General features: G+C 45.3%; 1 protein-coding gene and 1 pseudogene across 3 annotated transcripts in view; both read left to right on the top strand.

Moving 5' to 3' along the window:
* The first annotated feature begins 773 nt into the window (after positions 1-773).
* LOC130829818 (proline-rich protein 18-like) lies at positions 774-1679 on the top strand (annotated as a pseudogene).
* A 2295-nt stretch (positions 1680-3974) lies between these two features.
* LOC130830034 (cyclin-Y-like protein 1) overlaps positions 3975-24794 on the top strand; it is an 81257-nt gene continuing 60437 nt past the window's right edge. For 2 of the 3 annotated variants that reach the window (XM_057696908.1, XM_057696905.1), the window contains exons 1-2: positions 3975-4318; positions 17297-17423. In XM_057696908.1, coding sequence (XP_057552891.1) covers positions 4115-4318; positions 17297-17423 — 331 coding nt within the window. In that variant the 5' untranslated portion in view covers positions 3975-4114. Of the gene's footprint in view, positions 4319-5847; positions 6052-17296; positions 17424-24794 lie in introns of all 3 variants that reach the window. The other variant, XM_057696907.1, reaches the window with a different exon arrangement.

The raw sequence follows: 24794 nt of genomic DNA, 5'->3' as shown, positions 1-24794 counted from the left end.
GGGTGATGCTTTAGAGGGCCAGGACAGGGAAGGCAGGAGGGAGTCATGGGAGGGAGGGGATATGGGGATATATGTATAAATACAGCTGATTCACTTTGGTGTACCGCAAAAACTGGTACAAGAGTGTAAAGCACTTATATTCCAATAAAAAGCTTAACAGCAACAACAAAAAAGCTGACATGGATGGATCCAAATGGTAACTGTGTGCCAACGTGTTGTTGAGAGACTTGAATTTCTCTAAATAGTTTTTACTGTGTATGGGCTGTTGTTGTATCCCACACATGACACAGGCCTACAGGACAAATGCTATGTGGGTGGCCGCGTGCTTCCTGCGGTTCTTGGTGATACTCTTATGGATTATGGGTTGTTACAATGATAGTCGTGAAACTGTTATAATGGGAGGAGTTTCTTTTTTAAACCTCCTGAAAGTTGACATATGCATCCTTATCATTCAGCATGTGTTGGAGGTGGGTGTGTGGCAATTGCTTTTGGATGTTTTTAGGGAACATGAGCCAAATAGAAACTTTTAAAAAATCCTAAGTCAACCCAGTTTCTATCCTTCCCTCTTCCACCCTCAGGACCATTCAGGAAGGCACAGGAGTGTACAAATATTAACACATTTATGCTTTTCATTGTTATGGGAATTCGTGAGATCATATTTTCAAAGTAAAATATTAACTTTGCATTTGTATTAAAAATATAACAACTGGGAGGTTGTTAAAGAATAAATTGAGGCTGTGTATGTGAATGTTCTTTGATAGCTGATAAAGAATATGAAACGGTGGGGAGGCCCAGTGGGTCGTGACACGCGCCGGGCGCCTAGGCTCCTCGCCCCGCCGCATCCTGGGCCTCCGCGCGCGGCTCCTCCTCCCGCCGGCGCGTCTGGTTCGGCGTGGACCCGGCGGCCGGTGCTGCCCCGCCGAGGTGGGCGCGGAGCCGCGAGTCCGGGCAGAGCCCAGGGCCCCGGAAGGGAGGGAGGGAGGAAGCAAAGAGGAAGGAGGGGTGCCTTGGCGTGAAGCCCGGGGTGCGGGCGCCAGGACGTGAGGAAGCCTGAGATGCCGCGGCCGGACCGAGGGCGCTGACGAGCCGCTGGCCCGGCCGCATCATGCCCTTCCCGCCCGCGCCCGGCGCCCCGCAAGCCCGGCGCCCCCCGCAAGGCGGCGGCCCCCACCTCACCGCCGCGGCTGCGGAGAAGAAGAGGCGGCCCCCCCAGAGCCACCCCTCGGGCTGCTGTCCAGCTCCTGGCCCTCCGCCCCCCTGAAGTGGCCGCTGGCCCGGCCTCCCCGGGTGCCCCGCCCGCACCCCGGCCGGCCGACTCCGCAGACGGCACCGCGGGGACCGCGTAGGGCTCGGGGCCGGGTCGACGCCGCCCTGCGCTTCTCCCTGAGCCTCATGCCCGTGGCCGTCCTGGTCATCCAGCTGCGCCACCTGGAGAAACAGCTGCAGGCGCGGCCCGGTCGGGCGGCCCCCGGCCGCCGCCCGCCCCTGCCCGGTGGCCTGCAGCGCCCTGACCGCGGCCCGCCGACCCGCGCCCGCTGCTGAAGCTGTCGTTTCTCAACGAGCGGCGCAAGTACGACGACGTGCAGTATGAGGAGGAGGCCGCGGCGGCCGACCAGGGCCCGGTGCGCCGGTGCACCGCGGGGCCCCTGGACGTGCAGCCGCACCTGAGCTCGCTGTGACCGCGCCCCGGAGACCCCGCCTCGCCGACGAGGATGCACCGCCCAGAGCCGAGGGGCCCACGCGGGACGCGGCCCGCCTGGTGCTCGCCCTGCCCCGCGCCCGGGCCTGCCCCCACGGCTCCGCCTTCTGCACCAACTGTTGACCTCTTCCGCGCTCGCGAGTGTCCTCGGGGCTCGTGGTAGGGGGTGAGCGGGGGTGGAGATGCCTGTCAGCCCCGCCCCTGAGGTTCGCGTAGGTCCCGAGCCCCTCTGCCTGGACCTGGGCCCTGTCTGCGGGTGTCGCCCTGCGGTTGCAGGGTGCTGGGTGCCCTAGTGCGAGCAGCGGGTGACAGTCAGGTGCTGGGGCGCCGGGAGGGTGGCCGTCTGGTGCAGAGCTGGACGCAGTGCTGCATGGACGACCTTGTTTCGCCTGCGTAGGAAAGACGTCCCGGGGACTTGGAAAGTCTGGGGACTCCAGGGAACTGAACTTCCCAGCGGGATGCTGGCGGGAAGTGACCACCAGGAAGGTCCGCCTGGCGAGTGGGCGCTGTGATGGGCGCTCTGTGGTCACAACACTGACTCATGGGGGCTTGCGAGCCCACGCACACACGTACACACACACTCACACGTGCTTCCCTTCACGCAATCTGAATGCTTTTCCCTGAGACCAGGAACAAGATGAGAATGTCCACTCTCACCGTTTCTACTCAGCATTGCTAGAGGTCCCAGCCAGGGCGATTAGGCAAGAAAAAGAAATAAAAGGCATTCAGATTGGAAAGAAAGAAGTGAAACTACTTCTATTTGACAGTGACAACATTTTGTATATAGAAAATCCTAAGAGATCCACCAAAAAACTACAAAACAATCCTATTTACAATATTTTAGAATAACTTTAAAAAGCAATTAATGCTCAGAAAGAAACTTAAGAGAAATGCCAAATAAACTCCGAAAGCTGGAAAACATCACTGTAAGAAATTAAATTAACAGAAAGACATCCCATAATCACAGATCAGAAGACTTAATATTAAGATGGCAATACTCCCAAAATGATCTACAGACTCAACACAATCCCTATCAAAATCCTAGTTGGCTCTCTGAAGAAACTAACAAGCTCCTTCTAAAATTCATATGGAAATTCAAGGGGCAGAGAATAGACAAAATGACCTGGAAAATGAAGAACAAAGTAAGAGTACTAGGTAGAGCAGGACCAGAGTTCTAATCCTACTCTCAAACCACTCAGAACATGTCCTCAGTCTGAAAACTCAAATATATAGTTAGGGCAAATAAAAACTCTGGGCTTGGGTTTACTCGTGGGATTTTTCATATAAAGTTACCATTTGCTTTATCACTTTGTAAAAAAGCTGAGTTACAGACTACACACCAGGATCAGTGTTTCTAAATCGTGTATAAAGATTCATAGTGGCTCCTGTGACCTGGAATCAAGGAAAAGTCTCCATTGCTGGTTAAAATCTAAAACACTGTACTTTATGATGCTTCAAATATAGAGTAGTATCTCCCTCTGAAACCACAGTTCCACCTTGCAAAGTAGTACAGTGGCAGTCTTCCTTATTCTGACACAGTCTAATGAGAACTTACGGAGCTCAGGCTGAAGAAGAGTGCTTTCAGTATTTAAAACTCTATAGCAATTACTTTTCCAAGGAGTGACTGTACTTTCATCAATATCCTCTTGGGTAAAAATTTCTGGATCTTCTCCCATCATGTTGGCTGAATGTCTCTTTCCTATGTTGAATCAGTCAACTCCTTGGAACCGGCCAGAAAAGCCACAGCCGGGAAAACAACTTCGCTCCGCCGGGTCTAGGGAGGGAGGAGTCAGCCGTGGGGCGGATGCGCCATCAGCGCCCACTGCCCTTCCTGGGAGGTGAGGATCCCAGCCCCGCAAAGGGCTACAGACCCCCAAGCCCCAAAGGTGACAGAGGAGGCGCCAGCTGCCACCGCCCAGCGCGACCAAGGCCGTCAGCCCCGCCCCCACCCGCAGGGGCGACCCCTGACCTCCCCCGCCCCCGCGGAGACCGAGGCGCTACCGCTGGAGCTGCCTTTCCCCTATCGCGGAGCAGGGGGAAGCCCCCGCATCTCCCCAGCTCTGGAGGTCTGAGGTCCCCGAGCCACCGCCTCCGTATACCAGGCAGCCGCAGCTCTCTGGGGCTTGGAGTCCTTTAGGGGGCCATTATGTGCTGCAGCGGTGGAGCCGGGACTACGACTCCCACAATGCCCCGCGCCTGCCCCGCCCCAAGCCCCGCCCCCTCACTGGTGGGTTCCCAACCGCCCCAGACTACATTTCCAGGCGGCCCTGGCGGCTCTCTTGCTCTCCCGCCCTCCCTCCCGAGACCACTGCCGAACTGGGCGTCAGCTCGCGGAGGGCTTCGGGTGTCCGCCTGGCGCCGCCCCGCCAGCAGCGACTTTCGCACCTCTGCACTCGCGCTGGAGGCAGGAGCTGCATGGATCACTGGCTCGACTGCGGTGCGCGACACACCGAGCCCCCGTCACCCCCGGTCCGGGCGACCCCTCCCGGGTCAGCCCTCGTCCTGAGCCGCCCTGGGCCCCCAACGGTCGGCGCCCGCACCCCGGCTCCTGCACTCCCGCGGTGGCCGCCCCCCACCCTGAACACGGACTCCGCCTCCTCCGCCGCTTTCCACCCGGAGGTGAGTGAGAGCTGCGCCCCATAGCCCCCGACGGCCCCACACCGACCCTGCGCCTCCGGAGCCGGAGCCCCGCCAGCCGAGCACCGCCCTGTCCCCCCGCTGTGCCTCGTCGCCCCCTGGCGTCCAGCCACGCCGCCGCTCGGCCCGCGCCGGGTCCTCCCCGCCCGCTCTCCACTCCAGGTCCCTCCCGTGGGTGTCCGCGTCCTCCCGGCGCCCCTGCCCCCAGGTCGCCGCACCCACCCTCCCCTACGTCGCGTAGCCCGGGGTTCTGTCTGCGGCCCCGGCCCCTCCCCGCCGGCCTGGCTACCCCTTCCCGGGACCTGGTCCGCGCCGCCTCCGCCCCGCACCCCCGCTTCTCGGAGGAACCCCCCATCCCCTCCCGTAGGGGCTCGTGCCCCCTCGGACGGGGACTCTGCTCTGCACGCCCCCGGCTTCCCCCCTAATCCCCGCCGGCCGCGCCCTGATTCCCGCTCGGCTCCCGCGGCCTCCGGCTGGGGTGGGGAGGCTCCTCCTTCGGGGTCCCCACCCCTAAGGTGGCCCGAGCCCTGCTCCCACCCTTGGTGCTCCCGATCCCCCTCCGGGGCCCCCTCCCCCAGGTCGACTCGCCCCGCCGCCGCTCCCCCTCCTTCGGGGGATCGGCCCTAGGTTCTCCCCGCCACCTCCCACCCCCGGCGCCCCCGCCGCGGTCCCCTCCCCCTCTCCCTCCCGAGGCCCGCAGAGTCCGGGGTGCGGGTCCAGCCGGGGGCGGGGGGTGGGGGGGAGGGGGGCGAGCTCCTCCGCCGCGCTGCCGCCTCGGGGGCTCGCGGGGCCTGCCGGTCCCAGACACCGAATCCCGCCCGGCTCCTCGCCCGCCTTCCCCGCGGGACGGGCTCCGCATCTGCCGCGGCTGCGTGTCGGCGGCGGGCGGCGTCCGCCGGAGGGCGGGGAGGGGGCTGCACCTTCTGCGGCTTTTTCTAAGGGCGGTGGGGGCGGCGCGGGTCCCGGTTTCCAGGGCACCACCGCCTTCCAGTGTGCGCGCCGGCTGCCAACCCATTTCTGCACATTCCCCGTGGAAAGAAAAGTTCTCCCCGGGAGTTTGAGGGCTGGGGCCCTCCCTCTAATACTCTCTTAAAGCAAATGTCATTCTTTCTAAGTGTCCACAGTTTTCCTATTCCGGTATTTAGGTCAATTCCAATACTCTCTTCAGCCATGTGTTTTTAAGTTGCCTGCCCCCTTGAAATTAGAATGAAAAGCTTTTTAGGGTTATAAGTCAGCATGATACAAGAAGATTTTGGTTATCACTTCCCTACCCTATTAGCTGCTTTCCTTAGTTGGCGCTTTTCCAAAAAAAAAGCAGAGTACTTCAAATCACCCTTTCACTTTTTCTGTACTTTATTTTCTTCTTTTATGCACATGTAATAAGCACAATGAAATAAGTTGTGTATGTAACTGACCTTGTCTACTGGCATAGCTGTTGTTTCCCAGGAGAATGGAGTCCTATCCTTTGGACCAAGAGAGAGTTCTTTACCCTCATAAATTTTTCTTGCCAGATTCCCAGTTTGATGCTTCTGGAATGCTTAAAATTTAATGTAGCCTGGCTGAGAGTTTAATAAATTTCAAAGTGCTGTCCCTCTGATGAGTCACAAAGATGGAAACATACAGTGTTAGAAAATACTGACTGGGTCAACCTCTTGCGATAATCTACGAAGATGTTCTGCATGCCAGGTCAAGAGAAATATATTAAAAAGAGGCAAGTATTTGGACACTTGGTCTGTATTCCGGTTCAAAAGTGTTATTATCATTTAGCTAATGCTTTTGGAGGCAGCCATAGTGCTGTTCTTTTCACTCCAAAATGTCTTTCTCCAGTGTGCTTTCTAAATACCATCGGGGACTGCACCTCACAGAAAATAGATATGACGAGAATGAGGTACGTGCTGCAGTTGGAACAGAAAGTAAGGTGAGGGTGGTGTGAGATGTGGCTGAAGAATGGGGAGTTTAAGAAGGATTGCCAAGAAAGAAAGAGCAGTATGGAAAAGTGTATCAGGGAGTTCCCTGGTTGCCTAGTGGTTAGGATTCCAGGCTTTCACTTTCACTGCCAGAGCCTGGGTTCAATCCCTGGTCAGGCAACCGAGATCCCACAAGCCTCATGGCACCGCCAAAAAAAAAAAAAAAAAAAAAGTCTATCAGATAATAAAATACAAAATAGTCACTGCAGGAAAAAGAAGATCAGTCGTGTTGGAGGGATATCTGTAGGAGATTTCTTGGAAGTATAAGAGAAGGTCAAATAAATGAGATGTATGTTAGAGAAAGTCATAGATCAATAAGGAAATAATAGGAGCAGAGAAAGGGAACTCTAGTTTAAGAATTATAGATATTCTCGCAACAAGAGCAGTGATTAAAATTATAACATGAGAATAATATGCAGCACTGCAAGTAAAGACCGTGAATCTTGCAGTCAAAAGGCCAACTATTTTTTCAGTCAAAATCAGTGAAACTAAACACACAACTAGGTCCACCCTGGCTACAATTTTTATTTCCAATACTGAAAGCAAAACAAGATAAGCTTCCAGGCAGAAAAAATAAAGACATGTACAAAAGAATAAAAATCAGACTTCTGCGAGTCTAAGTGTGAAGCTTGTCTACAGTTTTGAGGAAAAAGGGTCCTGAAAAAAATTATATATCTTCTTCATTGCCTTTCCTATTTGAGGTATGATGTTCAGTAATATGGGAGACATTTACCCGTGTTGAAAAAACAACCAATCGAATAATACTTAGCCAACCAAGAGTTAAAAATGCATCCATGAAGAAGTCATGAGATAAAAGGAATGGCATTTTTTATCCATTTCTCGGTATTTATCCTAAACGTGAACAAAAATGAAAGGAGTCAGTCTCAAAAAACTACACAGTGTATGATCCCATTTACATGACGTTTTGCAAAAGGTGAAATTAAAGGGGCAGAAAACAGCTCCGTGGTTGCCAGGGACTGCTGGTGGAAAGAAGTGGGCTTCAGGGGAGCAATCTGAGGGCATTTACTGGGCGATGGAGCTGTGTCACATGTTGAGTGAGGTCATGCTTACACAACTGTATGGGTTTGTCAAAGCCCATGAAATCGTACACCCCCCCCAAAGTGAATTTTACTGTGTGTAAGTTTTAAAAGGAGGGAAAAAGAAGAGGCAGCGTAAGTACCCACAAAAGGTAATGTCTGCACAACAATGTGAATACACTCATGATCCTGAATAGTGTACTTAAAAATGGTTAGGGTGGTAAATTTTATGTGATGTGTATTTTACCATAATTTAAAACATTCAAAGTCAAAACTACAAGAAACATAATGTCTGTATCATGGGCTGTTATGTAGTCATTAAACAATTTTTTCCAGGGAATTATTAATAAAATGGGAAAATGCTTATTGGATTCAAATGAATACACAGTTGAATTGACTGTATGATTTCACATCTGTAAATGAAGCAGGGCAGAAACACTGAAGATGAAATGCCAGAATGTTAAGGGTAAAGGTCTGATGATGGGACTGTTTTTTTACTGGGGTATAGTTGTTTTACAGTGTTGTGTTAGTTTCTGCTGTACAGCGAAGTGGAGTTCCTTGTGCTGTACAGCAGGTTCTCATTACTTTTCTAGTTTATACGTATTAGTGAATATATGTCAGCCTCAATCTCCTGAATCATCCCACCACCCCACTTCCCCCCTTGGTGTCCATACGTTTGTTCCCTACATTTGTGTCTCTGTTTCTGCCTTGAAAACCACTTAATCTGTACCATTTTTCTAGATTCCATGTATATGCGTTAGTATGTGATATTTCTTTTTCTCTTTCTGACTTACTTCACTCTGTATGACAAGCTCTAGGTCCATCCATGTCTCTACGTAGGACCCAATTGTGTTCCTTTTTATGGCTGAGTAATATGCCATTGTATATGTGTACCACATCTTCTTTATCCATTCGTCTGTCGATGGACATATAGGTTGCCAAGAGGCACATGAAAAGATGCTCACCATGACTAATTATTGATGATGGGATTTTTAATGATTGCTTTTCCTCTTTTATACTTCTTGGCACATTATTAGTTTTCACGTACTCTTTTTGCAGTTAATAAAAATAGAATCGTCAGACAGTATGTGCAGTGAGTTGTATATTATTCAAAAGACTTGTTCAATCATTTCATATAGTCTCATATTTAAATCACACCAGCAAAAGATGATCTCTCTGGGTCCACTTTCTAAAAGGTCTGTTCTTCCAGGACTAACTATTCTAAAACAAATGGCATAGTCATGATTGACTTTTAATTCAAGATGACGAGTTACACCTGTGTTTAGCTTTGTTGCTCCAAATCTGCCATTGAAGTGGCGGGGGATGCATAAAGGGTAAACACATAGCTCCATAGGAAAATTGGGAAAGATGCCATTTACAGAGGAGTTAACTTTAAGGAGTTAATGTAAAATGTAGAGCAGCAAGCACAGCACAGAGGAGAGGACCTGCCAGATGGAATTGCAAACATCGGAAAGGAAAGTTTGCCTGGAAGATGAGTGGAGGCAGGGTCCCAGAGCAAGTGGTTGGAGGGAAGGAAGTGTGTGTGGTGGTCATCCCTGGAGGGTTCTCAAGCTTATACCCATCTACGTATATGACTTCACACCCTATGGGATTGGTATCCTAACAAACATTCCCTGAAACCAGTTTTCCAGCTGGTTCTTTAAGAAGATTAACGAAATTGATAAACCATTAGCCAGACTCATCAAGAAAAAAAGGGAGCAGATGCAAATCAACAGAATTAGAAATGAAAAAGGAGAAGTAACAACGGACACCACAGAAATACAAAAGATCATGAGAGACTACTACAAGCAACTATATGCCAATAAATTGGATAACCTGGAAGAAATGGATACATTCTTAGAAAAATACAATCTTCCAAGACTGAACCAGGAAGAAATAGAAACTATGAACAGCCCAATCACAAGTACGGAAATTGAGGCAGTGATTAAAAATCTCCCAACACACAAAAGCCCAGGGCCAGATGGCTTCACAGGCAAATTCTATCAAACATTTAGAGAAGAGCTAACGCCTATCCTTCTCAAACTCTTCCAAAATAGAGCAGAAGGAGGAACACCCCCAAACTCATTCTACGAGGCCACCATCACCCTGATACCAAAACCAGGCAAAGATGTCACAAAAAAAGAAAACTACAGACCAATATCACTGATGAACATAGATGCAAAAATCCTCAACAAAATACTAGCTAACAGAATCCAACAGCACATTAAAAAAATCATATACCATGATCAAGTGGGGTTTATCCCTGGGATGCAAGGATTCTTCAATATATGCAAATCAGTCAATGTGATACATCATATCAACAAATTGAAGGATCAAAACCATATGATCATCTCAATAGATGCAGAAAAAGCTTCAGACAAAGTTCAACATCCATTTATGATAAAAGCTCTGCAGAAAATGGGCGTAGAAGGAAATTACCTCAACATAATAAAAGCCATATATGAGAAACCAAAAGCCAGCATCGTTCTCAATGGGGAAAAACTGAAAGAATTCCCTCTAAGGACAGGAACAAGACAAGGGTGTCCACTCTCACCATTATTATTCAACATAGTTTTGGACGTTTTAGCCACAGCAGTCAGAGAAGAAAAAGAAAGAAAAGGAATCCAAATTGGAAAAGAAGAAGTAAAATTGTCACTCTTTGCCAATGACATGATATTATATATAGAAAACCCTAAAGACTCTACCAGAAAACTGCTAGCACTAATTGATGAGTTTAGTAAAGTAGCAGGATACAAAATTAATGCACAGAAATCTCTTGCATTCCTATACACTAACAACAGAAGAGCAGAAAGAGAAATTAAGGAAACTCTTCCATTTACCATTGCAACAAAAAGAATGAAATACCTAGGAATAAACCTGCCCAAGGAGGCAAAAGATCTGTATGCAGAAAACTTTAAGACACTGATGAAAGAAATCAAAGACGACACAAACAGATGGAGGGATATACCATGTTCCTGGATTGGAAGAATCAACATAGTGAAAATGACTGTACTACCCAAAGCAATTTACAGATTCATTGCAATCCCAATCAAATTACCAATGTCATTTTTCACTGAACTAGAGCAAGAAACCTTACGATTTGTATGGAAACGCAAAAGACCCCGAATAGCCAAAGCAATCTTGAGAAGGAAAAATGGAGTTGGAGGAATCAGGCTTCCTGACTTCAAACTATACTACAAGGCCATAGTGATCAAGACAGTGTGGTACTGGCACAAAAATAGAAAGGAAGACCAATGGAATAGAATAGAGAACTCAGAAGTAAGCCCAAAGACATATGGGCACCTTCTCTTTGACAAAGGAGGCACGAATGTACAATGGAAAAAAGACAGCCTCTTCAATAAGTGGTGCTGGGAAAATTGGACAGCTACGTGTAAAAGAATGAAATTAGTACACTTCCTAACACCATACACAAAAATAAACTCCAAATGGATTAAAGACCTACATGTAAGGCCAGACAGCATAAAACTCCTAGAGGAAAACATAGGCAGAACACTCTATGACATCCATCAAAGCAAGATCCTTTTTGACCCACCTCCTAGAATCATGGAAATAAAATCAAGAATAAACAAATGGGCCCTCATGAAACTTAGAAGCTTTTGCACAGCGAAAGAAACCATGAACAAGACTAGAAGGCAACCCTCAGAATGGGAAAAAATAGTTGCCTACGAAACAACGGACAAAGGATTACACTCCAAAATATACAAGCAGCTCATGCAGCTTGATACCAAAAAAGCAAATACCCAATCCAGAAATGGGCGGGAGACCTAAATAGACATTTCTCCAAAGAAGATGTACAGATGGCCAACAAACACATGAAAAGATGCTCAACATCACTAATCATCAGAGAAATGCAAGTCAAAGCCACAATGAGGTATCACCTCACACCAATCAGAATGGCCATCATCACAAAATCTGGAAACAACAAATGTTGGAGAGGGTGTGGAGAAAAGGGAACTCTCCTGCACTGTTGGTGGGACTGTAAGTTGGTACAGCCACTATGGAAAACAATTTGGAGGTTCCTTAAAAAACTACAAATAGAACTACCATATGATCCAGTAACCCCACTACTGGGCATATACCCAAAGAAAACCATAATCCCCAAAGAGACATGTACCATAATGTTTATTGCAGCACTGTTTACAATAGCCAGGATATGGAAGCAACCTAAATGCCCATCAACAAATGAATGGATACAGAAGATGTGGCATATATATACAATGGAATATTACTCAGCAATAAAAAAGGGATGAGATGGAGCTATATGTAATGAGGTGGATAGACCTAGAGTCTGTCATACAGAGTGAAGTAAGTCAGAAAGAGAAAGACAAATATTGTATGCTAACTCACATATACGGAATCTAAAAATGGTACTGATGAACTCAGTGACAAGACAAGAACAAGGACGCAGATGCAGAGAATGGACTGGAGAACTCGAGGTTTGGGGGGGCGGCGGGTGAAGGGGAAGCTGAGACGAAGCAAGAGAGTAGCACAGACATACTACCAACTGTAAAATAGATAGTCAATGGGAAGTTGTTGTATAACAAAGGGAGTCCAACTCGAGGATGGAAGATGCCTTAGAGGACTGGGACGGGGAGGGTGAGGGGGGGGAGTCAAGGGATGGAGGGAATATGGGAATATGTGTATAAAAACAGATGATTGAACTTGGTGTACCTCCCAAAAAATAATAAATTAAAAAAAAAATTCTGAAGTAGGAACTTTCTAGGTGGCGCAGTGGCTAAGAATCCAGCCGCCATTGCAGGGGACACGGGTTCCATCCCTGCTGCAGGATGATCCCACATGCCGCGGAGCAACTAAGCCCATGTGCCACAACTGTTGAGCCTGTGCTTTAGAGCCCATGAGCCGCAACTGTTGAGCCCATGTGCTGCAGCTAGTGGAGCCCACGTGCCGCAGCTAGTGAAGCCCACGTGCGTAGAGCTGACACACCGCAACAAATAGTAGCCCCTGCTCACCGCAACTAGACAAAGCCCATGTGCAGCAACAAAGACCCAACGCAGCCAATAAGTAAATACATAAATACATAAGTAAATTTTAAAAAAATTATGAAATAAATGTCAGTGCTCAGGGAGGTATTGGATTGCCCAAGATCTTGCAAGGCTCTAAACCCGCTTCAAAACAAGCCCATCCTAGCTTGTAAACCCACACCCTTCCTGGATGACCAGATAAAGGGTGCTTCTCATTCTCATGACATGCAAAGTGCTTAGGGACACAAATGTGTGAGGACAGAGCTTGGCCCAGGAACAGTGCTTCTATAATTTAATGGTAGAATTACTCCCCTTGTAGAAAGTTGCATGAACACAAGTTACTCATTGATTGAATCTCAACCATGCAAATGTGTTTCCAAAATCAGTCACTCTCAAGTTATTCCACATGTACTTGTAAATATTAACATAATGGCCTGTGTAACTGGGTTCACGGTTGTCCATCTGCTGAGACTAAAGGTGAGGAAGGTATAGCACAGTGTTCAGACTCTGCTGTCAGATGCCCTGGGTTTTATTTTATTTTTGTTTTATTTTTCCCATATGTTGCGTGAAACTGCCTTCTTGAAATCACCCCAGGAACTCTTTGTCAAATCCAGTAGTCTTTCCAGTTCTTACTATTTTATTCCTTTCTGTAATTTGCCCAGTTCTAGCTGCTTTTGCTTTCTTTTTCCTCTCTTCCTGGTTATTTTCCTCCTCTTGCCTTCTTTACTCTGGACATTCCCTCCATGTACTTCTCAAACTTTTGCTATTTACTCCTTTTATCCTTAGCTTATTTTTGCTCAAGTCTCCAACATTGCAGGTAACTTTTGTACAGTTACTTATTCAGAACTGCAACAGACTCTTTTATTATGCTCCAAATAGCGACCACAATTTTGAGTTGGGGGTTTGCCATAGCTTCAGCTTTCCTGTTCAAAACCAATGTAATGTTTGTTTCTCCTCTCCAATCAGAGAGACTCAGTTATATGACATTGTTACTCAAAAGGTTTCTCTTCATCTAGATGCCTCTTTCTTTCCATTCCCTGTGCCATCCCTTTCATCTCTTGCTGGAATTAATACAGTAACCACTTTACAGGTCTGCTTGTCTTTAGTCTCTCCTCACTCCACTCCCATAACATATGGCCACTTGATTAAACTTTCAAAAACATTGATTTTATTAAAGTATGCCTCCGTACACAAACATGCCCTCAGGGTAAACTGTGAACTCTTTAAGCATGGCTTTCAAAATCCTTCTTTATCTAACTCTCCCCTCCCTCCTGATAGGCCCCCTCCTCCCACCATCTTTAGCTAATCACTGTTACATGCAAACATTCTGTGGCCATTTTATGCTTATTTTGCTTTCAGTATCTTTGTTTGGTTCTGCAGATGATTTCTTTGATAACTGCTCCATACACTACTGTATCACTGCCTGTCATCGAATAATTTTAAAGTATACTTTCTCAAGATTAAGAAATAAATTGTGATGAAGCCATAAAATGGACTTCTATGAAGATAAATGGATTATTTAGTAATAGAGGAAAATGGTCATAGTTCATTGGTTTTTGTCATAAAATGTAAAAAAATAATGTATATACACACACACAATTATTATACTACATAGAGTAATATATATAGCTGTAGTTTAGATACCTAAATATTTGTAGAGCTTTCCTTTTAATATTGGGATGATGAGTGACTAATTTCACTTTTTATGCTTTTCTGTAATTTCAGAGTTTCCAGCAAAAAATGCTGGTATATTCATATAATGATAAAAATGTGCTGGATTAATAAAAACATTAAAAGTGTACATGTTACATTTCTTTAGCTCTATTGAAATATTTCTATCTTTTTTTTTTTTTTTTTTTTTGGCACACGGGCTTAGTTGCTCCATGGCATGCGGGATCTTCCTGGAGCTGGGATCGAACCCGTGACCTCTGCATTGGCAGGCGGATTCTTAACCACTGCACCACCTAGGAAGCCCTGAAATATTTCCATCTTATATAAAATGTATTTTTGAAAGCATTTATAATTTCATCTTTATTACTCATTCTATTTATTTTAAATTCTCTTAATATACATGTTATTAATGAATCCAAGCCTTGTGGTCTCCATCCTGAGCTTTGGTCCTGGTGTTATAGTAAAAATGTGGCTTTCAGGTAGTTATTAGGTGGAATATGAGGGAAGGTCTTCTGCCCTCTGGTATAAACACTCCAGGCTATTATACTGACATTCTTGAGAAAGCACTCCTTACAATTTTTCTGCAGATGGTTTCCAGGTCTCTTAATACTAATCCTTGAATTGATCATCAAATGTCTAGTTACAAAAAGAAGGAATCAAAAGCTAATTTTTTCGTTCAGTGCTTACTTTGATACTCGTAATGAAAAAGCCTGTCGTTACACCTTCGTTAGATCTTTATAAATCTACATTTTGTTTAATATAAAGAGCAACTGGAAAAGTAGGCGTAAAGGGTTTGCACAGTTGAGTCATACAAGCACATTTTCATTATCCACATTGTCCCAGTATACATGATTTAGCTCAAAAGGAGTCAGCAAGGAGGAGAAAGACAAGATGCAGCCTCTGAATCAATGAACTAAAAGACAATTGTTGAATACATATTACTTATTCAGCTTAGGATATTTCCCCGCTACTGATTCTAAGAGGAACATTTAGTTTCTTTGAGAACACTGTTGAGTCCCTTTACAGTCCTACGATAACATATAAAAGTGTCAGTCTCATCCCGAGTTATACTATTTTCCAAAGTACATTCTTGATAACTGCAAAATCTGTATTTCTATCCCCTCTTTCTCCTTCATGCTGAGAGCCATATTTTAAAGGACCCGGATGTACCAAAGCCACCTCAGATTTGATAAAATCCATGGATTGTCTTAGGGAGAAATGGGAGAGATCATGTTTGAGGATGAGGTTGAAGCTTTAAGTTTGGGGAAGCAGGCAATTCTGACCTCATTTCATGGAGACAGAAAACAGAAAAAGGCATAAAATTTGGGGGGAAGGTAACAAGTTCAGTTTAGTTTTTTTGCCCTGGGTTTTAAAGCAATATACTAGTTGTGTAATGTTGGAAAGTCGTATACCCTCAGTAACACTCAGATACCTCATTTGTAAACTAGAGATAAAAGCTATCAAAAGGTTTGCTGTGAAGATTAAATGAAATAATGTGTATGACATGCTTGGCATAATGTCAGGTACGTGGTAAGCATTCAATAAATATCAACTATTATGAATAGTTCACTATTAACTTTATAAAAAGCATATAATCAGCATGAAAGGATCGCAGAGGATTCAGCTGCTCATCAGATAATTTATTCCCCTCTCCAGTTCCTGCCACAAGTTCTCCTACCTAGCCCATGGTTGAACTTTTCTTGTTGGATAACTCTGACTTTAAAAACTTTCTCACATTGAGCTAAACGATGCCTAAACCTGTAGCTTTCGCCATTTGAAAATACACAGAGCCCTTTCTTCATGACAGCACTTTGTGAATTTGAAAATATCTCTGATCATAGGCTTTTCCTTCAGCTTCCTTGGAACTTTTCCTACCTCTCCCTGAAACTTTCATTTGATCTTTTTCCTTCCCTTCAGCACCACCATTTTGGAAAGATTGGTCTCTAGATGTGGTTTCAGCTTCCTCCAGTTTTATATTCCCTTCAACACCTTGGATACGAAATCTGATCCGGTAATTTCCCAAACGAAAGCAGCACAGGGGGTCAGGCTGGGAGTCAAAACAAAATGAGAAAGAGAGAGAGATGATTAAAGGGGCTCTTTAGTTGAGCCCTTTGAGTGTTCTAATCATTGTACTAAGAGTTTCGCATGTGTTTTCTCATTTCACTCTTAATAGACCCTGTGTGATGTATGCACGATTGCCTCTATCGTACTCTTGCGGAAGATGAGTCTCCTAGAGTTGGCGTTGTTCCACGTCTTGCAGCTTGGAAGGGATGGTAGGACAGGGCAGGTTGTGTAAGTGAGCTGTTTGCCTCCAAGGTCTCTGCACTTCCACACCAGGCGTATACATACAAATAAAGTTGAATGTGTATGGGGAGGTAGGGATACACCAGCTCATCAGTTAATATTATTGGGCGCATATCACGTAAAAGACATACTTGTAAAATGAAAAGAAATACAAGACATAGCACTTTCTCTCATATAAGGAAGGTCACAGTCCAGCAAATAGCCAAACACAACTCACAAAAGTAATAATTCAAAAGAGACTGAAGGATATCAGTATAAGCATATCCTATGAATTCACTCTCATTAATTTGTTTCTTATGTTTTAAAAATTGTTTATAAAAGTTTTTTTGAAGATTATATATATACATATTACATATGTATGCATATATAATGACACAAAGGTAGAGATATGTAAGTCTGGGTATAGATAATAATAAACAGACAGAGATACAAAGATACAAATGCAGATAACAGAATACAGAGAAATGTGGATACATCACTGATGTTAAGATACAGGTATAGCCTGAGATTAAAAACAGAAAAGAAGAAATTAAAATAAAACTATGGACCAGAAGGGTATACATCAGTTTCAAAATAGTGGTCATTTAGGGGAAGAAATGAGAGCCTAGGACTAGGGTAGGGATAGAAAGAGAGGGAAGGGGTTGGGAAAGAGGAGAGAGGAAATATATCTGTAATGGTCATTTATTTTATGTACATCAAATACCTGAATAAAAATATAAATACAAAACTAAGAGTGGGAGCCTCAAGGGGCAGCCTCAAGTCTTCCTTTTTGAATTATTTAGGCTTTGGATGAAAATCATGTAAATAACATGGTACTGTCAAGCTTTATATATTGTTGTATATTTTAAAGACTAGATTCTCCTAAAGAGAGCCTCTTCATGCTTTTAGGAAGGATCACACCATGAATATGGTTTCTGACATACAGAAGGACATCCCTGTATCTCTCCCCACCCCTGACTGCCATGCCTCTGTTTGCAGGCAGTGGGCTGCGACCGGCACCTGGGGAGCAATGCCAAGGAAGACAGCTGTGGTGTCTGTGCTGGTGATGGCGCCACCTGCAGGCTGGGGCGGGGACACTCACAGTCACAGGCTTCTCCTGAAAACAGTAGGTTTTAAACCCGATTCGTCACCCTAAAACAACGTGCTGTAGACTGGCCGATACTAGAATAACATTTTCCTATTGCTAAGCTTTTTAGTTGGAAAGAACGTTTGACCTGTGTTCTAACAGACAAATGTCTTCCCCAAAGTGTAGTATGTCAAAGTTTTACTCCCATTATCTCTTCTAAGACTACCTGCCTTTTGAACATTTGCCAGTACAGAGTGCGACTGTTTTTTTTTTATTTGCTTATTTTTTAAGGTAAACTATGAGTCTGTCATCCTTCCTTCCTTCCTTCCTTCCTTTCTTTCTTTCTTTCTTTCTTTCTTTCTTTCTTTCTTTCTTTCTTTTCCCCCTTTTTGATTGCTAACAAGGTAGAAAATATCGTCATGCATTTATTGTCCGTTGATACTTCTTCATCTTTCAATTAGCTGTTGAAGTCATTTACTCATTTTCCTGTTTGAATGATCTTTTGCTCACTTGTATGATGAATATATTCTATTTGTTTGTCTGCTGTACGTATTTGCAGTGTTCTTCCCATTTGGTCATTTGACTTTCAATATTGTTTGCACTTGTGGAATCAGTAGTTTCTAAGTTTTACATATTCAGAATTTTCCATCTTTTAAGTTCAATAATATCTGCTCAAATTTTTTTTTAAAGTTGCAGGGGTCAGTCACCTTTTTCTGTAAAGGGCCAGATGGTAAATATTTTAGGGCTTTTCAGCCCACATGGTTTCTGCCTCAACTGCTCAACACTGTGCTGTTGCAGGGCAAAAGCAGCCACAGACAACCTGTGAACCAGTGGGCAGAGCTGTGTTCCAATACAACTTGATTTACAAAAACTAGCCTGCAGGCTGAATTTGACTCTCAGGTTGTAGTTTGCTGACCCTTGCCTTAAAGGGAAAAAAGTACACATGTGCGCCTTCTGCCAGTGCTTTTTTTTATGTGTTCCTGCTCTGAAATCTTTCATTCCTTTGAATTTACTTGGGTGGAGTTTATGAAATAGGGATTTTACTTATTCTCCCCAAATGGGGAGAACTTTACAGGAGCGGTGGAGGGTGGGGAGGATTTTCCAGGCAGAGGAAACACAAAGTTTATGGCATGACTCTAGAGGGAAGCCTGGACTTCCTTGAGGAACTACTAGGATTGCACATTGGATAGGATGGGAGGTAAGACAGAGTGGCATTCAGAAGGCCAAAGTAAAGGCCTTCATGTTGTGCTTCCCATTTCAGGTGAAGTGGAGTCACTAAAGCAGTTTAGGCAGTGGAGTGACATGGTTAGATTTGTATGTTAATGAAATAATTCTGGCGGCATGTGGAGGTGAGCCTGGAAGCAAGGAGTCCAAATAGGATGCTATTTTTAAATACTCCAGGGTGTTTGAAATAATGAGGCCTTCGTCTGGGGTAGTGTGGTGAGAGAGGTAGAGGAAGGAAGAGATAGGAGAGAGAGTCAGCAGAGTTTGATAATTCTTAGAATGAAGAGTGTAAGAGAGAAAAGGAAGCTAGAATGATGCAGATTATCCAGCTTGAGCAGCTGGGTGGATTTCTTTGTTGTTCATCTGAGTAAGGAGTGCATGGAGAGGAGAGGCATGTCAAAGATAAGGGTTCCCCTCCTTGGGTTTTTCTTCTTTCCGGAAATGTGGCCCCATGCGTATTCAGTGCCTTGGTCCCTTTCTGATACCTTCAAACGGATGTTGAATGATATTTTGTTTGGGGTTGAAGGGCTGATCTGCAAGGTGACAGTCCATTGTTGCTAGTGGCAAAATCCCCGTATGTTGGTGGGTCTTCGGTTACAAATTAGCTGAGTTCATCCAAAGAGAGTATATAGAATATATCAGGAAGCCAGGGGGATTTAGCCAGGGACAAAGTGTAAGGGATTCAAGTGAAAAGATAATGGGTAGAGTAGGTAAACTCAGAATTTAGTGAAAGCAGTATGGACGCTGTAGGAAGAAGTAATACCAAAAAGGGAGGTGATAGTTGGCCATGTTAAATGCTGTTTTGAGGTCAACTTGAATTAAGGTCCCAAAATTTCTCTTTGGCAATGTGAGGCCAAATTTGTGACCTTAGCAAGTGCGGTTTCAGTGAATTTCTGGCTGAAACCAAAGGCTGATTGCAATGGGTTTAGGAGTGAACAGAAGCTGAGAGAATGTATCAAGGGAAGGATTTTCCGAGCACTAAAGGAGGGGAACACACCTACACCATGTCAAGAACTGGATAACTGCGGGCACCGGTGGAGCACATGGTGAGAAATTAACTGTTCCAATACAATTTTTTTTTTAACTCTGTTCATCAGGAGGTAGAGTCAGCTGCTTAAGAGAGTGAGGGCTCTCAAACAAATTGACAGATATAGAAAACACACTTGCGGTTACCAAAAGGGAGAGGGAGTGGGGGAGGGACAAATTAGGGGAGTGGGGTTAACAGAAACTACTGCATGTGAACTAGATAAGCCACAAGGATATACCGTATAGCACAGGGAGTTATACCCCATATGTTGCAATAACCTGTAATGGGATATAATCTGCAAAAATGCTGAATCATGCTGCTCTACATCTGAAATGAACACAATACTGTAAATTGACTACACTTCAATGAAAAAAAAAAAGAGTGAGGCCTATCAGGGACTCGAGAGTGTTCCCATCGAGGAAAGGAGGATAAGAAGCTCATCAAAGAAAGTAAGGAGCGGACTTCCCTGGCTGTCCAGGGGTTAGGACTCTGCGCTTTCACTGCTGGGGCCTGGGTTCGATCCCTGGTCGGGGAGCTTGGATCCCACAAGGCACACAGCATGGCCAAAAATAAACCCCCCAAAATCCTAAAGAGGTAGAGGAGTAGCTGCAAGGAGGCCTAGGTGAGACTGGAAACCATGAGTTCATGGAGCTTCCATGGGCTTCCTGAAGGACCTGGCTTTGAGTGGTGGGGTACCGGGGAGGGATACATTCTATGGCAAACCACAGAAAACCAGCTTATAGATACAGGAGTTTCCATGTCTCTTCTAACAAGAAGTCTGGAGTAGGCAGTCAAGCTTGGGGAAACTGTTTTACTAAGTTTTTGAGGAACCAGGCTCCTGTCTCTCCTTCATCAGCTTAGAGTATGGCTTTCATCTGGGGTTGCTAAGTCACTATGAAACATTCACACCACACAGCCGCACATCAGACGGTGAGGAAGACGGTAGCGCAAAAGGCATTCTTTTAATACTGTGCCCTTTAGTCGGGAAGGGATGTCTGCCCTGGAGAATTTTGCCTCGTTCACCGGAACTGTGGCATGTGACACACTGGCTTCTAAGGAGCTGGGAAACCAAGTATATTACATTCCATCCATTCTGTTATGGCTAATATTGATCTAATGCTTCATATTGCTCATTCCCAGCGTTCTCTTGAGGCATATCATTTAATTCCACCAGCCCCTTACACTGTAGTTCTGATACTGTGCAACCCATTTTACAGATGAGGAAACTACGGAACAGAGACGTTAAGGAATATGGCTAAGAAATGGGGGTCTGAGAGCATTTCTTCAAAAACCTCATTAGCATTCCTACATCCTCTTTCCCCTGTAAGTCCTTTTTAATTATAGCAAAGTCTTTATTCAGACACCACCCCAGAGAAAGTTTTTAAAAAGTGGTTCCCTAGCAGAGATGAGCTCTAACTAAAGGTCTCATGAAATTGTGCAGGAAGCCTAGGGTATACTAGTGGTGGCTTAACACAGAGCTATTGTCCTTGGGGAGGTCATCCTTCCCAGAGCTTTGAATATACAAAGTATGCTGGTTAAATGTGCATATACTTTCCTTTTCGGGGAATCATTTTGAGATGAACTGCAAATCAGCGAATGTCTTCTTTTTTCTCACTTTTTGGGTCAAATTATGATTTTAATTGCTTTATATAATTCATTATATGAACTTAAATTGTCTATCTGATTGTGGTCATGTAAAGTTTTTTCCTAAGGATTATCATTTCTATTAAAACTTTGATACACCTACTGATGTCTAGTTAGGAAAAATTAAAGAAAATAAAAGGCGTGGTAAATTAAAAAGAAAAAGAAAAAGAAATTGGGCTCTGGGGCCATAACTGCTTGGGTTGAAATTCTGAGTCTGTTGTTTACTAGCTGTGTAAACAGAGCAAGTTTTTGAACTTTGCTGTGCATCTTGACTTTCTCATTTTGAGCTGGGAACAGCACTTGTACCACCTTTGTAGAGTTGTCAGGATTAAATGTCAGTCACGCCAAGCATTGCAAATAGTGCCTGGCACCTAGAGAGAGCGCAGCAAATGCTAGCAAAAGTTTTATTAGAAATATTGCTCATATGCGTACCAGAGCATATCACACCTCTAACATAACGTTAAATGTAAACAGATTTTGAAATCAACACTTGGTCCACCCAGACATTGTTTTTAAAAGAGCTACTGATGGGTGTGCAGGAAAACCTTGTTCGAAGGTGTCAAAACACAGTGAATTGTAGGAGAAACCAAAGATCGAGGAATCAGATCTAGAGGAAGACAGTGAAGAGCCAAGCAGTGCTGTGAAGGGTTCACTGGGACGGCTTTGGTATGAGAGGACTGATGGGAGGAATCGTCAGCAGCTCAGGCCTTGGGGAGGTGCCTACAGTTAGCGTTGGCTCTAAAAAAGTGTGGAAATCTCATCAGAAAAGATGTCATCTTGTCAGGGTCTGAGAGAGATTAGAAATTGAGAAAATCCTAATTGAACCAGAGTAGAAACGGAGTGAAAGTGGGTCAAGAAACCAGCCTTTTTTGGAGAAGTGTGCAGAGGAGGCCCTGGGATGGGAGGGGGTGAGATGGGGGTACCTGCTTGCACTTCATCGGTCCTCCCTCTTGGTAAGGTACTCCATATCCTCTCTCTTGCGCGCGCGTTAATTTTCAGCTTCGGGATTATACATCCTTTCAAGAATCTATTGCTAATGATGCATTTTCTCTCCAGGAAAACGCATGTGCCCAAATTTGCCATTCTGATTGTTTTGAAGGGGTCTCAGACCCCTGATGCCAGTTCAGGACAATCCAGGTGAAGGGCCCCTCATCTCGAATATTTTTGATGAAATTCTGCAAAGGAAGGGCAACTGGAGCTCACAGACAGATCCTTGAATGCAGTGAGGAGAGCTAGGCGGTGAGACCTGGGAGCATCCCGCCAGCCGCTGGCAAGTCCTCAGGCCCTACATGCCTGTGCTGGGGGTGAGGCTAAAGTTAGCACTGATGCCTGCCTGCGTGAAAACTCAGTGCTGCTCATCCTTGCTTTTCCTTACGGCCCCTTCATGTCTGTTTCTGCTCTGAATCTGGACAGCTGAAGCTGTTTTTGGCTGGGGTTTTCCACGGGCTATATGGAAGCCCTTCCCTATAATCGTGCTTTGTGGGAACAGAATGTGGGAAACGAAGCCTCTTCAATCCTGACGTGTGCCTCACTGGGCCTGCGGAGTCCACCAGGCTCCTCCGTCCTCACCTCTTGGAGCAATCATTCCCATCTTCCCCAGGACTCAGGCTGAAGGAGGCCATGGCCAGGAGATACTATTGGCACAGCCCTGCTCTGGAGAAAGTGCACAAGGTTGTTCCGGGCCCTCGTTTCCATCCTGCAGGGAGGCAGATTCAAGGTGTCAGAGCCTGGAACCAAAAGCTTCGCAATGAGAAATATCAGAAATGAATCCACATACAGCACGCACATTTCCTGTTCAGAGGAAGAAGGAGAGAGACTGAACTCACAACTGGCATCAGTAGCTTTGGCTGTTGGAACAGGGAACTGGAGGCCACTCAGTTTCTAAAGAGAGAAGACTCTAAAAACAGCAACAGAGAAGCAAAGACCCTGATTTGGAGCATCTCGATTTTGGTACTTAGGGACTCACTTGTATTTCCAGACGTGCCCGTTATTTTGGTCTTGTCCACACAAGGGCTCGTACCTGTGAGACAAATAAATAAATAAGCTCAGCTTGTCTGGTCTGAGCTGTTTGTAGAGTTGACTTTTGAACAACATGGGTTTGAACTGCATGGTTTTAGATTTTCTTCATTAGTAATTACTACATGACTAAACCATCTGTGGTGGGTCGGACCCACCCACTCAGAACCTCAGATATGGAAGAACTGTGTATAAAGGGGGCCAACTGTAAGTTATACTCGAATTTTTTGGGGGCAGGGGGGCGCCGAGCCATGTGGCATGTGGGATCTTAGTTCCCCAACCAGGGATCGGACCTGTGCCCCCTGCATTGAGAGCACAGAGTCTTAACCACTGGACCACCAGGGAAGTCCCTGTATTCGGATTTTTGCCTGGAGGTGGTTGTTGTTCCTAACCCCCTTGTTCAAGGGTCAACTGTACATTTTTCACTGGTGGAAATAAGCCTGTTGATAACAGTGATGCCTGAGGCTGAGCAGGAACCCCAGCATATCACACTTAACTTTGGGCGTTGTGAAGATAACCACACCTTCTCACAAAGCATCCCTGGGTCCTCCTGACAAAGACAGCATCCTGGGCGAGGCGACTGTGGGGCTGCCTCCCAGGCGGGTTCTCACAACACTTTCTCTTTGTACGCGCCTCACTGCTCCTTTCCAAAAATAATCTGTACATTTCACTTATTCCATGACAGAGAAGACTGTATTGGCTACAGCGGGCTTACTGACATGCTAAATAGATAGGGCTCCCTTCCTCCTGCCTTCTTACCTCATTTCTTTCTGCCTGCCTGTTTGTCTTTCTAGGGCAAGATTCTGATTGATAAACTCTTATGCCAGAACTGTGTGTGGCAAAAGAATATTGAAACCAAAGACCCTATTCATTTGATTTATTTCTTTTTTTTTCTTATTTTATTTGATTTATTTCTTTATTTTAAATTTCTTGGCTGTGCTGCATGGCTCGCGGAATCTTAGTTCCCTGACCAGGGACTGAAGCTGCATCCCCTGCAGTGGAAGCACAGAGTGGTAACCACTGGAGCACCAGGGAAGTCCCAGACCCTGTTCATTTTAATGGGATATTTCCCCCATTTAATTCACAAGAGGGAGCATGGCATGGAAGAAGATCCCAAGACGGAAAATCTAGAGCCCTGGGCTTTCGCCCGTGCCTTCCTCTTTCACGTGTTTTTGTGTGTCTTCTTTGTCGTCTGCATGAAGAAAAACGAGGAGAGTGACATGCAGGTTCTGTTGAGAAGGAATGTTATGGAGGCTGTTTTTCACAGAGTAACCAGATTGAGCAGGAACTCCCCAGCGTAATACCTCTTTGTGAATTGCCTTTATTTTTACACTTCTAATAAAATCCATATCCCTTCCCATGACTTTCAAAGTCTTGTGTATCTGGCTCTTATGTTATGTCATGTGTGCCATTTTTGCCCCTCATTCACTAGTCTCCAGTCATACTGTTTCTGGAAGAGTTTAGACTGCTGAGTGCCCTCTTCCTCCATGGCTTCTGCA

Source organism: Hippopotamus amphibius, chromosome 10 (genome assembly GCF_030028045.1).
Source record: "Hippopotamus amphibius kiboko isolate mHipAmp2 chromosome 10, mHipAmp2.hap2, whole genome shotgun sequence".
Lineage (NCBI taxonomy): Eukaryota > Metazoa > Chordata > Mammalia > Artiodactyla > Hippopotamidae > Hippopotamus > Hippopotamus amphibius.
Note: the sequence above shows the minus strand (reverse complement) of the source record. Positions and strands in the feature narration are given on the sequence as shown.